At 37.4% G+C, this 14,133-nt stretch overlaps 1 protein-coding gene across 2 annotated transcripts in view; it reads right to left on the bottom strand.

Annotated features, from left to right (window-relative positions):
• Positions 1 to 721: 721 nt before the first annotated feature.
• Positions 722 to 14,133, bottom strand: part of SYNPO2 (synaptopodin 2) — a 96,560-nt gene continuing 83,148 nt past the window's right edge. The window contains exon 5 of one of the 2 annotated variants that reach the window (XM_072861224.1): positions 722 to 1,389. In XM_072861224.1, the coding sequence (XP_072717325.1) occupies positions 826 to 1,389 (564 nt within the window). In that variant the 3' untranslated portion in view covers positions 722 to 825. The remainder of the gene's footprint in view (positions 1,390 to 14,133) is intronic. The other variant, XM_072861225.1, reaches the window with a different exon arrangement.

Raw genomic sequence — 14,133 nt, forward strand, 5'->3', positions numbered from 1 at the left:
TTGCAATCCAGTTTAAATACACTCTTAACTACTTTCCTCATCCTTTTTGTTGTTCAAGTATTGTGGTACTGCTCTCTAGTAATAACACCTTTCTCCCTGTTGTGTTCAGATGATTTGACTAATTACAATATGTAAAACTCCATCAAAACTGTCTTGAAATCCATCTGAAATGGATGACTGTGTAAGATTGCATATATCTACATGTTGTAGGTATTCAGGTACCATGAGCACAGATGTATTTTAACTGTTGCCACAGTGAAAATATTCATTGATTTACTTTCTTAGCTCATTTTAAAAATGCGATAAAGAAAACGTATGGCAAATAAGCCAGTGCTTCCAAGTATTCCACTTCCATTGGAACTTTCCCAAGTCTGGTTATACCTAGTACCTTGGAACTCAGATGTCAAACATACCCAGAAAACCTACAACATCCTGTAAAATACTTCTTGCCTTTAAAATGCCCTTATTTTACTTATTTTTTTCACATTAACTTAACTGCAAGCACTTGTACTGTCTCCATCTACATCCTTTCTAGATTTTTGTATCGAGCACATTGGTTGCCCCACTTTCATCCCACCCCTCACCCCAAGAAATGTGTATTTTTGCCTTTTGATGAACAGAACAATCTTAGGTTAGGTGTAAAACTGAGTCTATTCTAGAGGCTGCTAGTCCTGCAGTCATGTGAAAACTGTGCTCCATTCAATTTTGCCTCCTCATTTCTTTAGTTCAGAGATAGTCAGGCCAGCAAGAAACTTTCCCTCTCCAACTCAAATCTAAGGCTTGTAAAGCTGGAAGAAGGGAAAATACGCCAGGCCCTTCAGCTGCTCATGTTGGACGCCTCCATCCCCTTGGCTGTGGATTGTAGTTTGAATCAGCTGTTGACAAGCAATAGTCAGACCTGGAATCCATGGACATGATATCAGGATCTGTTCTGGACCGTTGACTGCAGTAAGCATACTGCAACTGAGAGCCAGCCTGTGTGGTGGCACATGGGGCAGACAGGGAGCTTTTGGAGGGTGATATAATACCCGCTTGCTTCCCTCCTAATAAGGCTACACTACCACTTGGGGCTGGAGGCTCATAAGAAACTTTCTGCTTCCATTTATCTGGTGGCTCAGGAAGTGTTTTCCTGCGAGCAGCTGATACTACGTTAGCAGCAATGGATTCCTGCATATTTTGGGGCCCAAAAGCTTCATCCACTAGGCCAAGAGGGGATCTTGCCGCTGCTTCCCAGGGAGTCAGTCTCTTGCCAGGCCTGTCGGCTGCTGTGTCTGGCTTGCTGAAGTGATCAGGGGCAGGCTGAAATATAAGAGGAGAAGTAGGAGACATGGCTTGAGAAATGAATGAAGGTCTCCCAGGAAGTGATAATGAGCGTCCACTGCTTCTTTCCTAGGAAAACAAAATACCAAATATAGTAACAGTTATTAAACAACAGAAAAGGAAGCCCCTTCACTTCCAAATTGGAACAACAGACCCTGAAAGCACATGACATCCTGGCAATCCCTTTTTATGTCTATGGGTACTGTTTAATACTTTAATTTAGTGGAAAGAGAGGAGGTATTAAAACGGAGGCAGATAGAGGAACAGGAACAGAGACAGAGCAAATTGACTTTTTGGGGAAAGTAAATAGACCAAAGACAGGCTTTTACTGAAAAGGTACAATTACGTTAGCAACTGTGCAGCTTTTCCACTACTTAGCTAGTGCGCCTTGTTCTGACAAGACCATTCTTAATAATGAAAAAGGAAGTCATGTTGTGACGGTTCTGTGTGTGTTTACAAGATTCTTTCTAACATGCAGGCACAGCCTAATTTATTTGATAACAGGCTCTGTCTAGGACATCTGTCTGAGAACGTATCTTTGGCAATCTCCTTTTAAGAAAGGCATTTCTTACCCTGAGATTATTAGATTTATCCTAGTTTTCACTTTTCAGGGCACAAAAATGAACACAAAAAATTAAAGACGTTAATGCAGTCATTCACTTAATACCCTTACGTGACGCTACTTAACGTGGCTTCTTTAAAAGGCAATGCCCTCAAAATTTCGGTACATTCCGACCCATTTATAGGAGCAATCCATTCATATTTGACAAATCCTAATCTTCTTAGTAATGCAGCACTTTGAAACAGAAACTGTGTTCATGAGAAGGTTCTGCTGCAACAGTCATTTGGCAGCATATGAAACAGGTACAGCCTTTTCCCTAAGCCAGACATGTTCATTGTGTTACACAGACAAATTACATTGTTCTTACCGAGTAGTCTCTGTACATGTGGTTCCTAAACTCATTGATTTACACCCATTGATTCATATCCTGAGGTTTAAATGCCTTTAATTCTGAAATCTGATGTGAAATTCCAGGCTCTTTTGCCAGAGGCTTTGCTAGAATTCCATTCAAACATTGGCCTGTATTACTTTTCCTCATTAGCTTCCAAAGCTTAAAATACTGTGAGCATGATCTAGATACCAGCCAATAAGTATCTGATCATACAAGGTATAGCTTCTCTAGCAAAGATTCACATAGAAATGTCATGTTTTATAGGCTTTTCTGTCACAGGATCTTGACGCATTTAAGAAACTTAAAACACCTCTGCTTTGCACAGGCTTTTAAGTTATGATTTAGTACCAGACTTGTATATGAGAGATGGAAACTGAGAAAGAGCCTACTGATTTCATTATTTTCAGTCCATTTGGTGGTGCTCAGTCTGAGTCTCTTAAAAAAAGTGTAGAGTGACACACAGAAGTTACGTAATGAGAGTTCTGACAGGTTTCACAACTAATGCTTTGTAACAGGACTATCCTTTCACCTCTTCGCAGCTATTCACAGTTTGCTGTTCTAGAGAGGAAACTTCCCAACATTATTAATCCTACCCCCACATACTTATGGCAAATTTTCCTGAGGTTCTACTTCTATCCAGAAAAAAATACTTCATTTTGAGCAACTTAACTCAGTTAATTTTTAAGAATCCTCACTTAAACCTTGAGATGATCAACCATTAAAATGTGGCTGATCAGATCATCACATACAGACAGATCCCAACTGAGTACTCTAAGATGGTAGCATATAAAAAGCCAGAATTACCATTTGGAAGGTAAGTGAATAAAAGAAAATATAGAACTTTTTTCCCATAGATGAATTTATATACTGTCAAGAATAGATTAAAGTTTTTCCATATCTTCACCTAATGGGAGGGATTTATTTTTCTTACCTGGAAAATAAGAGTCCAGGTAATAGATCATGCCTGGGGCCAATGAGTGGTAGACCCAGATAGGCCAGTCAGAATACTTCTCCGTCCTCTAATGTATTGCAATTTCTTTCTTCACTGGATCCACAGAAAATAGCTTATTCAGCAAGACTGGTTAGTGCATTTTGTTTAAGTTATTGGCAAGAATAAATTTTTTAAAAGTGCAAAATCAAAATAGGTATGCAAAACGAGATACAGTTTGTATTAGAAATTAATCTGATAACCCGAACCATGAAACTAAGAAGATAAGGTTGTACAGAGCAATGAAAAAGTTGATCAAACAGGTTCACCTAGTTAGTCTACCTGTGTTAACTGCTCTCATGAGGGTTCTAGAACATTTTGTGTGACGAGTGGACAGAAAATTTCCCCTTTATTTAATGGAGATTCCAGTTCCAAACCCTGTGACTGCTTTGTAGGATTCAAGAGATGCAGAGGGAAATTATACTGTTGAAAGAAGTGTTGCGTATAATATCTGACATTTCAAGACAGTTAGATAAAGATACTGTTTAGTCTGTCATGTTTAGAGAAAAACTCCCGAGTTCATCAAGTTGCAGAAGTATCTTTTTGGCCTGACCATTAGTGATAAAGCAGGAGCTAATTTTCTTTGACAGAGTTTAATCAAAGAATGATGAGTTATCAAGTGTATTTCACTATTTGTCTAACAAAATGGGCCATTCTACTGTGTTATGAAGGTAGAATTTTAACTTGTAAAAGCAGAAATAGTGTAGACAATTAAATTTTAACATTGTAGCGAGTTCTACATTTTTTTAGTGCAGGTGTCAGATCAGATTCAACAGAAAATCAAGATCATTAATGGAAAATAAGATATTACTCTATGATGATGGAAATTATTCTACGGATAGCTTTGTTATCATATAAAGCAAAGAAAGGGAACTGTCAGAAGAGAGCTAAAATGTCCTCATAGAAAAAACCTCTGTATGAATCAAACAATACAGTTATACAGGAACTAGCATAGAGTTTTGACAACCAGATTCGGGCATGAGTGTTTTACTGACTTGAGAATCTCCTGTGTCCTTAGTTTGGAAGACCTCAATGAACAAGTGTTTGTACTTCAAATCATTTCTATCCACAGCACCTCTAATGTAATGTAAATCATAAATTCAGCATGAAAGTGTTGTTGTAGAAAAAGCAGAAGCTCAAATACTGATAATCTGGAGAATATTGTTATATCTTTTAAATTGGTCCTTATAAAAAAAAATCAAGTAATGCAAAATACTTTGGATATGGAAGAGTTTAGTCTCATAGGCAGATACAAATCTTTTCTCCATTTTGGTATGAGATTCTGCTCGGTTTATTAGCTTTTGTGCAGCATGGGTCTGTATTTGGCTAGAATGGTAGGCCTTGCAGGAAGATATGCAGTCAGCAAACTGAAACATCAGTAGTGCCTTGGGAATGAACTTGGTTATACTAAAATTCCTTGTATTCATTTTTTGTTTTGTTTTTAACTTTAGTCAGGCTCTCAGGGATAAAATGACTAGGTAAGAATCCAAATAGTTCATAATGTCTCATGAGGTGAAGAATATTTCATTATGTAAGGATGGCTTTCCTTGGCTCTCAATAGGATTACCCAGTGATTAGTCTATTAGATGAAAACATCTGTGATTGATAGATTTTTTCAATGGAATTCGATTTACAGACTGCCAGGTAACCTGCAGCAACTGTAACAATTGATCTGGCCAGTGAGAGATTGTGCCAGTTTATCTGGAAAAAAGTATTTCCTTAAAAGTTGATAAATATTCTCCTTTTCTACCTCAGAACCCCAAGATAAGAATAGTTATTTCAAGTCTTTTCCATTTTGCCAAAGTACTGTTTGAAAGCACTGTCTTTCAATTTGCCAGAGTAGCTTATGCTTTTTTTTCTTCATTGTTCTCCTGGGTCTTGCATATTTGTGTACATTTCTAGACTTCCTCTTAATAACCATCACCTGAGAGACAAACAGACTAGGTTATCCAAAGAATGCCCCGGCAGACAGCTTTGTTAGGGGCTAAGTATCTGGTTTGGGGACTAGATACATTGGATACCGTGAGCACATTCAGTAAGATCTGTGTCACTGAAGATAGTCAACGATTCCTTCCTTCTGGATGATTGTTCAACCCACATCCAAATCACAGCAACAAAGTTCCTGCTGCAAGATCAAACTGTCCAACTGGATCAAACTGTCAGCTGGATGATTCTCATCTGTAGGCAGTTCTTTAGCATACTTGGTCCTGTTTTGATATTTCTGGACCAGTCAAATTCTTCTCTTTTCCCACTTGGTAGCTTGTATTTAGATACAGTTCTGATGATAGACTGGTTTTTAACTTTAAAATTCTAAAATGTGAAATTGCATATCTATTTCCTCTAGATTTGGTGAAGTAAGGATTAATCTCTCCTTCCATGAAGGAAGGGTTGAACAGTGTGTCTTTTTAACTAAGAGTTATCTTTTTGGATTGTGAAAGGACAAAATCTGCGAGGGCAAACAGTGTTCCAGGTGATTTACCTGGATAAAGGCTGAAGTACTTTGTCTATTCCATAAAGGTCTGAAGGATTTTGAGAAAAAAGTTAAGAGAGAGCCCCACTTACTAATTTCCGGTTTTAATGTTGTGTCTGGCTGTCTGACTTTTGATGGGGAGGAAGAGTGGACCAATAATTTTTAAAGGAAAAGACTATTGATAGAAGGAGTTGGCTGAATTCTCTGCATTTCCCAAAGAGAAAAAGTCATAACTATGCTGAAGGTGGGCAGAAGAGGGTTTGAAGACTCAGAAGATCCAAGAAGGTGAAAATATATATGGCTGAAGTGAGCCTTAGTTATTTTGAATTACAGTCTTCCTAAGATAAATAGCAGTTGTCATCATCATCTACATTCCCATAAGCTCAGAGAGAATGAAACAAAATTTTATATGAATTTTATTTTTAATAAATCTAGGAAAATTAAATATCAGTTTTGGCCTGAAACAATTCTACTAAGTTTTGTAAAGTGGCTGCAACTTGAAGCAGTTATAACCTTTGGAATCAGGGGAATATTTTTCTAATTTTCATGTCTGTTTCACAGAAAATTACTGAATTTCTTTCATCACCCATGGAAGAAATATAGCAAATGCATCAGTTATGTGCAGTATGCCATAATGCCTCAGTGTTTACCTTAAGGAGGAATTTAGTCTCTATGCCTACTGACTGCTAAGATTGTTATGGTAGTGTCTGTTGTACTAAAAGTAATCCAATAGCACCCTGCACAGCAGATTTTCGTACATTGCATGGTGACATACTTTTCCAATAATTTATTGAGTTAAAAAATAGAATATTTCTATCATCTACCCCAACTTTGTTCTGAAATTGAATAATCTTTGGCTTCAGAATATATATTATTGCACATTTTTTCACACTCTGTGGTAAATAGGTTTGAAGCACTTGTAGAAAAGCATGATTTTGCTAAAATATACATGTATCTCAAATGCAGGAACTGAGAGATGATCAATATTGCCTTGTTTACATTGCAGTTAATTTTTATTAGTGGTGTTCCTAGACTGAAAGTCTAGGTCTGAACATTTCTACATTCAAAGCAGGTCTGTATTTGATATTCATATACTGATTCCTATCACTACTTTGGTGTTCAGCCCCTTCAAACTAACAAACACAAACTTTGGAATTAAGGCAACATTTAGTCGCTAGAATTCTTCATTCATTTACTGGATAGCAGCAGCTAGATGTAGTGATACATTCTATTATTTTCCCTTTGTATTTAATTCTTGGAGACACATCTTTTGACAAGCGTGTACTAAAAAGAATGGACAAACCCCAGATCATAAGTGAGACAGTGGGAAATAAGAAGTGCAAATAGAGAATAATTATTCGACCCTCTGTCTCCCTTAAGCTACAAGAAGATCATAAAAAGAGGGATAGAGATTTTCCATTCTTCTTCCCAGAAATCGAGGGAGAAGGGAAAGAAGAGTGACACGCTACCAGAATTATTACATTATAACATATTGTATCACTGTAATCTTGTTGTAAAACATTCATTATAATACCGTACCAGCACTCGAAGTATTGTGCTGCAAAACAAACCAGAACCGTGTACAGTGATTAATTTGTTCTTTTCCATTGCCTCATGTGAACGTTTTCAGAGGGAAAGATCTTTTCTACAATAGTTATTGAAGGAAAAGTGATTCTTGGATGCCAAGAAGAGGAAAGGCGATTCAGAGCTGTCCATTGCAATCGTAGAATCCTAACAACAGCTGCTGACTGCTTGGGTGTCTATGCAAACAGGTTAAACTTTAGGTTTGGGTTAACATTGCCTTTAAAAATGCAAACTATTTATAAACTGATCAATGAAGCAAACATTTATTGTACCACAAGCATCTTTGATATTTATAAGCTGTGTATTAATATAAACTAAAACAAATATAATATTACTTCCAAAATAAACTATTTCAGTATGTAAGTAAATGAATGTAAACACAGTACTTATAAAAGGTGTGTGCACGTATAAATCTGTTTAATGTAAGTTGAAGGAGTGTGAATGTCTGCCTTTGATTCAATAATATCTAAATCAATAGTCCAGAAAAATCAGTTATTTGGAACTTACTGCTATTTCAAATTTCTTGATAGTTATGAAAAGCTGAAAGACAAAAAGAGCAATACTTAGTTTCATAAAATAGTACAAATTTTAAAGGAAAGGGTTAGAAAGATATTCTTCATTTTACAGGCCAAATTGGAATGCAAAATACGACTTAGTGAAATGATTTCACAATAACTGTTTTTCTGTCTCAGGTGGCACATCCTAATAAGTGAAAACTGTTCATATGTTTACATGCTGAAACTGCCTTTTCACCAGTTAAGGAGACATATATTAAATTTTCAAAAAAAGTCAGGAGTTCTATTTTCAAAAGTAGTTTGGACTCTTAATAGTCCATGTCTCAGTGAAACTCTCTGCAACATAGACTCCCACCTGATTAAGTCACTTCAGAAAAATTGACCTAGGTGTCTAAGTCATTAAGGCAGTTTTATTTTTATCTGTTCATTATAGTCCTGGTCCTTAATCCCGTATCAAAGCATGTTCAAATCTGAGTTAACATTAGCGCCTGGCTAATGTTTACACAAAAAGGGGACAAAGGAGGAGGAAGTAGATAAAACAATTGTACTATCGCAAAAAACAACTCTGTCTATAAAAAGCCCAGAGTGATGCATTTCTCATTTTGCTTTCTATGGGCTTGTAATGGCTACTGCAGTTAGAGACCAAACCACTGAGAAAATGGTAGGACAAAATAAGTAACGCTTGATTTTTATGCCTTTTAATTCTTTCCTTCTTTCCATTTTTTTAAACATAAAACAAGCACTTCAGATTTTTAAACTGAACTACATATAGAAGGGAGACATATTGTTAATCTTATTATAGCTTTTTTCACCCCAAACCATTTACAATTTAAACTTTGTATAATGAAAAAATAATTTCTCTCAGAAATACTGCCAGCTCTGGAGTAAATGCTACAGCTATTTTACGATATGAGTACCAAAAATTTTGAAATGAAATGGAAAAATCATATTATTTGAAACTCTGGAGATAATTTATAGCAGGCTAAAATTGGAATGCAATGTTTTGGTTAACGGGGATACTAATGGCTGCAGAGGCAGGGAATCTTACCTGTCTAACAATTAAAGCCTTGTCAGTGGCTGTACTGAGACTGGTGATCGATTAGAATCACATAGTTCGTGTCTGATCCTAACTTCCTCAAAGCTGTCTTGTCAGGGCTTGCTTTCAAAAATTTGTAAGGAATTTTAGAATTGGAACCTAATTTATTCTAAGTTTAGATTGTTTATAACTGTGGTATTATTTCATTAGTATACATCGTAATTATAATCATTATATCATTAGTATACAAACTAATGAAACAGTTACTGTCAACCATCTCACGTAAGCTTTGTGCCGTTTTGACAATAAAGTCCTTTTTAGTTGTCAAGTAATGGTAGAAGAGAAAAGTAAGATGTTAGAATTAGGCCTTCGCTACTGCAAAATGCCTATGTGGAAAAGAAATGTAAGAGTGCTGCTAGCCTGTCATAAATTAGTTATTCAGTTAGCTCGGTTTGCACCTGTGTACATGAAAGAAAATCAGTGCTTTCCAATATCAGTTAATCTTTATCCATATACTATTATCAAAATACAATACAGTTATGCCTATAAAAAGCAAATGGCTGAAACTCTTTTGGCATCTTAGCTTTCCTTGGAATAGACAGCTTATTTCTTGTAAGGAAGAATATTTGCTGCCACCTTCTGGACTTTTATATTGCACAGCTTAGAGGAAGGTCTTAATAGATGAAGCCTTGTGAATGAACATTTGAAAAACAAGTGCAAAGTTGGTCCTAGTTTCTGACCTTGCTATTTTGTATGAACAATGAAAGGGTTTTAAGTTGATATAAAGTAAAGGCTGATGATATTTTTTTCTAAAATCAAAGAAAATAAATATTAATTATATTGTAATACTTGAAGGCGGTGGCACTATTGTTGAACATATCCAAAATAAAGATAAATTATCCAGTTCCTTATAATTTTCTTACCAAATCTTTCAAACTGAAATTTACAGTCTTAGTCGTTTGGTTTTTTTCTTATTTACTTCATCCCAAAAGATCCAACCCTTTCAGATGCATTTCAACCAAATGAGCCTCTATAGTTCAGCCATTTCAAAGAGTGAGACTAGGGAAAAATACATGTCAATGACAAAAAATTCTAGCATCCTTTTCCTTGAAAAGTGGTACCACTACATGCTTTAGAACTGGTTTGAGGCTACTCTTTGTATCGGAAGTGTCTCATATTTCCATGCAAACTTGCCTATGTATATTCAAGCTCAGAGCCTTATATAGGCTCAATAGGAGCACCTTGCTTTTTACAGCTAGTTCCCGAGAACTCTGTTAGCAGCGATAATATTCGGTTAGGCAGGAGGATTTTATTCATTATTACAGGTCTAGGCTGCTGTAGGCTGTGATGTCTTTGGACACCACACAGGAGAAGAAGGAGATTGTCCTTCTGCTTTCTCTGCCTGTCTAAACTGCAGGCTATGTGTACTCCCCCCCAGTTGGAGAAGTCACTGGGGTGTTCCACAGCTCCTGCACTGGCTGCACAAGTGGGTTTTAATTCACAAAAAAGTAGTGCATGCAGGCCTATGGTGCATACCCATGTCTCTTCCCACCATCGGGTCCAGACCTGAGGCTGCACACTCACTGATCAGGACTGAGATGCACTGCAGAGCACAGCTGCCCCTTGACAGAGCCCAAGACCTCCTATCTGGGCCCAAGCAGCCTCAAAGCTGTTTTGAATACAGGGGGGCAGAAGCAGACTTTGAACACAGTAGAAGAAACAGACGAGGGAAGGACAGAGAAGAGACTGGACAAAGCAAAAGCAGGAGCTGGTAATACTTCATACAGAAGGAAAATCTGTATTCAGCACTGGGTTGGAGAGTGGGGAGACTAGAACCTGATGGCCAAGGTTCCCGAGCTTGGACGAGAAGCTTAAGGAATGGAAAATTGACCTGTGTAGCTTGCAATGAGGCTATGGTGAGGAGACCAGGAAAAGAATAAGATGAAGAAATGGGGTAAGGAAGGTACATTCAGGGGAAAGAACCCGTACCCACTACTGTATATTTTCCTCCAGAGTTCCAGGGAAATTTCTTCCCCAGAGGGATGGAGTTTGTCCTTCCACAGCCTCTCTGCTGTCAGAAGACTGTGAAGCCCCATTGGAAACCTGTGTCATCCTCCCAGTGCTGATTCACAGGCAGGATGTCAACATGCGTTTGCTGCCAGTCACTGTAGCAGCATGATGGCAGTTGTCTGTGGTGGTTCAAGCCACGCTGGAGGACCCTGTTGGGTACAGTATGCGACATGATAGTATTCTTGGTTTGGTTTGTTGTTCTTAGAAAACCCTTGGGTCTTAAACACACAAAGCTACCTTGAAGCAATGCTAGTGAAGTTGGAATGTCAAGTATTCAAAAACTATGAAATGCAAGCATCATTGCCCAGTGCATACATTTTGATTAAATTTCAGGACTTCTGCCCCATCCAGTGCTGTTTCAGGGCTTCATTTAGGGAATACTAGGGTTGTATAGCAAAAGAGTATATTGTGCCAAAGATGCTTTCACCAGTTGGATTTCATAGCTGGTCACTGAGGATTCCCGTTCTGGGCTTCCACCTGGAGACCTGTGATCTGTTAACACTCACAGACTGATGTTAAGGATCACATACTGTGACATGGTAACTAGTTCATATGCTACTGGACTCTCAAGATGCTAAGTGTCTTGAACTGGACACCCAAGACTACGGAGTGTCCTAGTGTCAGTGCTGGACACTTCATGCATTATTTACTAATTTGTAGAATGCAATAGTGTAAAAATGAACTATGGCTTCTGAGTGACTTGGATACTAACAAAAAAAATCTATGAAGAAATAATTCTGCCTGAAGAGCACACTTTGAAGAGTGTACATTAAGTAAGGAATGGTGCTAAGCACGAAACAATGTCGAAACAAAACAGTAAAGAGCTATTCGTCAGATGAGCAGTACCATTCTGTGCCCTGAATTGAGTCTGGAGTCCTACAGGAAAAAAACAGGAGATGATGACATGATTACAGAAGTTTTGGCCACACAAACACCCAAGGGGGGTGGATTAAGCTGGTACAGGCAACGTTACTTCCAAGTGCCTCATTTTGCAATCCAAACAGTAGTGTTTAACATTGTTTTTTCAGAATTATGTATACATAGTGTCAGGTGCTTGCTTCAGTACTGTTCCTGTAGCAGTACCAAGTCTGTCAAGTTTCTCTACCAAAATACCTCTCTGAAAGTAATCTTAGGATGAGAAAAGTTTATCATTTTGTACATCTGAAATGCTCACAGCTGTGCAACAGAGTACAGTGCAGGTGCAGATTTACATCACCATAAAAAGTTATGTTGCTGCATCTCATTTTGTGTATTCCTTTGAATTTTTAATGGAATGCCATCATGAATTTTTTTTCCTTATTTGTCACACCTCTGCACTTTCTGACATCAGCCAAACAAGCTGCAAGGAAGTATGTGGAAACCTTTTCTGAAGAAACTTACAGCCCAGTTTGGTTCGTAAAAGATATTCAGGTAGCATGGCTAGGACTGGCAGAAATACCTGTACATATCTAAAACTGTTTACTTAACCAAAGAAATTAAACTGCAGGCAGATTTTGAGGTTTTCTTGTCACCTGCTTAGGTTCCGTTTTTAAGTTATAGGCCTGATGTGGGAAAACTACCAAGACTCTAGGAAGAAAACTAAGTGTACCCAGAAGCCCATGCTTTGCTTTTGTTCACAGTATAAAGCCGTGTACCTGCAACAGCCTGCACAGTGAGACTATAAGAAGTAGCATTCTCACAGATCAAAAAAAAAATCACTAGCAGTTATTGACATTTTTGGAAAAAAAAAAAAAAAAAAAAAGTTTTTTTTTCACACTTTCTTTAAAAAATTGAAAATATTTGTCCATAGGTCGTTATTGTACGGAAACTTTTGCTTCTAATGTAAATATAGTGAATTCTTCGCTTTGCAATCAGTTAAAGCTCATACTGAAATCAATGAGTGTTGTGCTCCATGTCACCCTTTGTAATCCAACCTGTGTTACAGTGATTGGGAGTGTATTTTATTTCTGTAATGTTCCTCCTTTTCTCCTGATTGTTGTGCATTTCTTAAATCAGTTGAAATCTATTGTTTCAGATATAGACGGAAACATCAAGAGAAACACTCCATCTGTTCAACAGTTTAGTTTAGACTTTACACCTATTTAGAAATGACCTGATTATTTGCATAGCAGCTTATCTTTCAGTTGCCTGGAATTATGAGGGGACTCTCTGTTTTAAGATGTCTGTCTTAAAGACATACAAAAGAATCAAGGATTCTTGTTTGAAAACACTTACTATTGTTATATTGATTACCCCACACAGGAAACCTTCATCCACATAGTCAATCTGTAAGCATGGTTCAGTAAGTTATTTTTCTCGTAGCTGAGTTTCCTCAGCCTAAGAGAATGTGCAGTTATTATAACATACTGCCACATAAGTTTATGCAGGTTTCCCATGTACTGAAATTAAAACCAGTTTCTTAAGATCATTACAAACTGGAATAGATTTTTTTCTTTGAAAACTGCGGAGGATAACAGGACACTTGATTAGCGTGCTATATAAAGAAAAAGTCTTTGCCAGCCTTACTCAAGGAAGCAAATGTTAAAACCATGGAAATACCATATATCATTAGTCTTAGTTTGTAAAGGAAGAGTTCAAGTCTGCTTCTGTAGAGATCCTTCCAACATAGCGTTCACTGAGCTTCAGGATTTTTCCTACTTTTGATAAGAAAATCATTTGATAAAAAACCTAAAGTGCTTCCTGTAGTAAGCAACTGGCCTGAAAAGCACTTGTCAGACATAGCTCCTGAGTGATCCAGCTCCTCCCTTATGTAATCATTTGCAAAGGTAATGTTTACTATAAAGCAAGAACAGTCATTGTCATGGGTGCTATGAAGTTGTGACGGTGGCACCACGTGTGCTATGAAATTATCAGGCTCACATATTTTCCCAAGAAATCTACCAGCAGTGAGTAATTCAGAGCTTCTGAATCCACAGGTTTTTGAAGATCTTGTCAAGTTTCTTCTTTCTATAACATTTCTATTGCAAGCTGAGTAGACTCATTATAAAATAACATTATGCCAAGCTGTGTAATTAAGATTTGCACTTGCCATGCCGAACCGCCAAAGCGATCAGTGGAGTCCTGGGTGTTTCACTTCAGGCAAAGAAAGGTGTATCATGTTTTGTTAAAAAGGCAAGACTGGAAGAGTGGATCTTTTTAGAACCACTCGTTTTTTATTCCTAAAGGTACGAAATCTGGAAAAGGATCCTGGAAAAAGA

Source organism: Ciconia boyciana, chromosome 5 (assembly GCF_034638445.1).
Source record: "Ciconia boyciana chromosome 5, ASM3463844v1, whole genome shotgun sequence".
In the NCBI taxonomy this organism is placed as follows: domain Eukaryota; kingdom Metazoa; phylum Chordata; class Aves; order Ciconiiformes; family Ciconiidae; genus Ciconia; species Ciconia boyciana.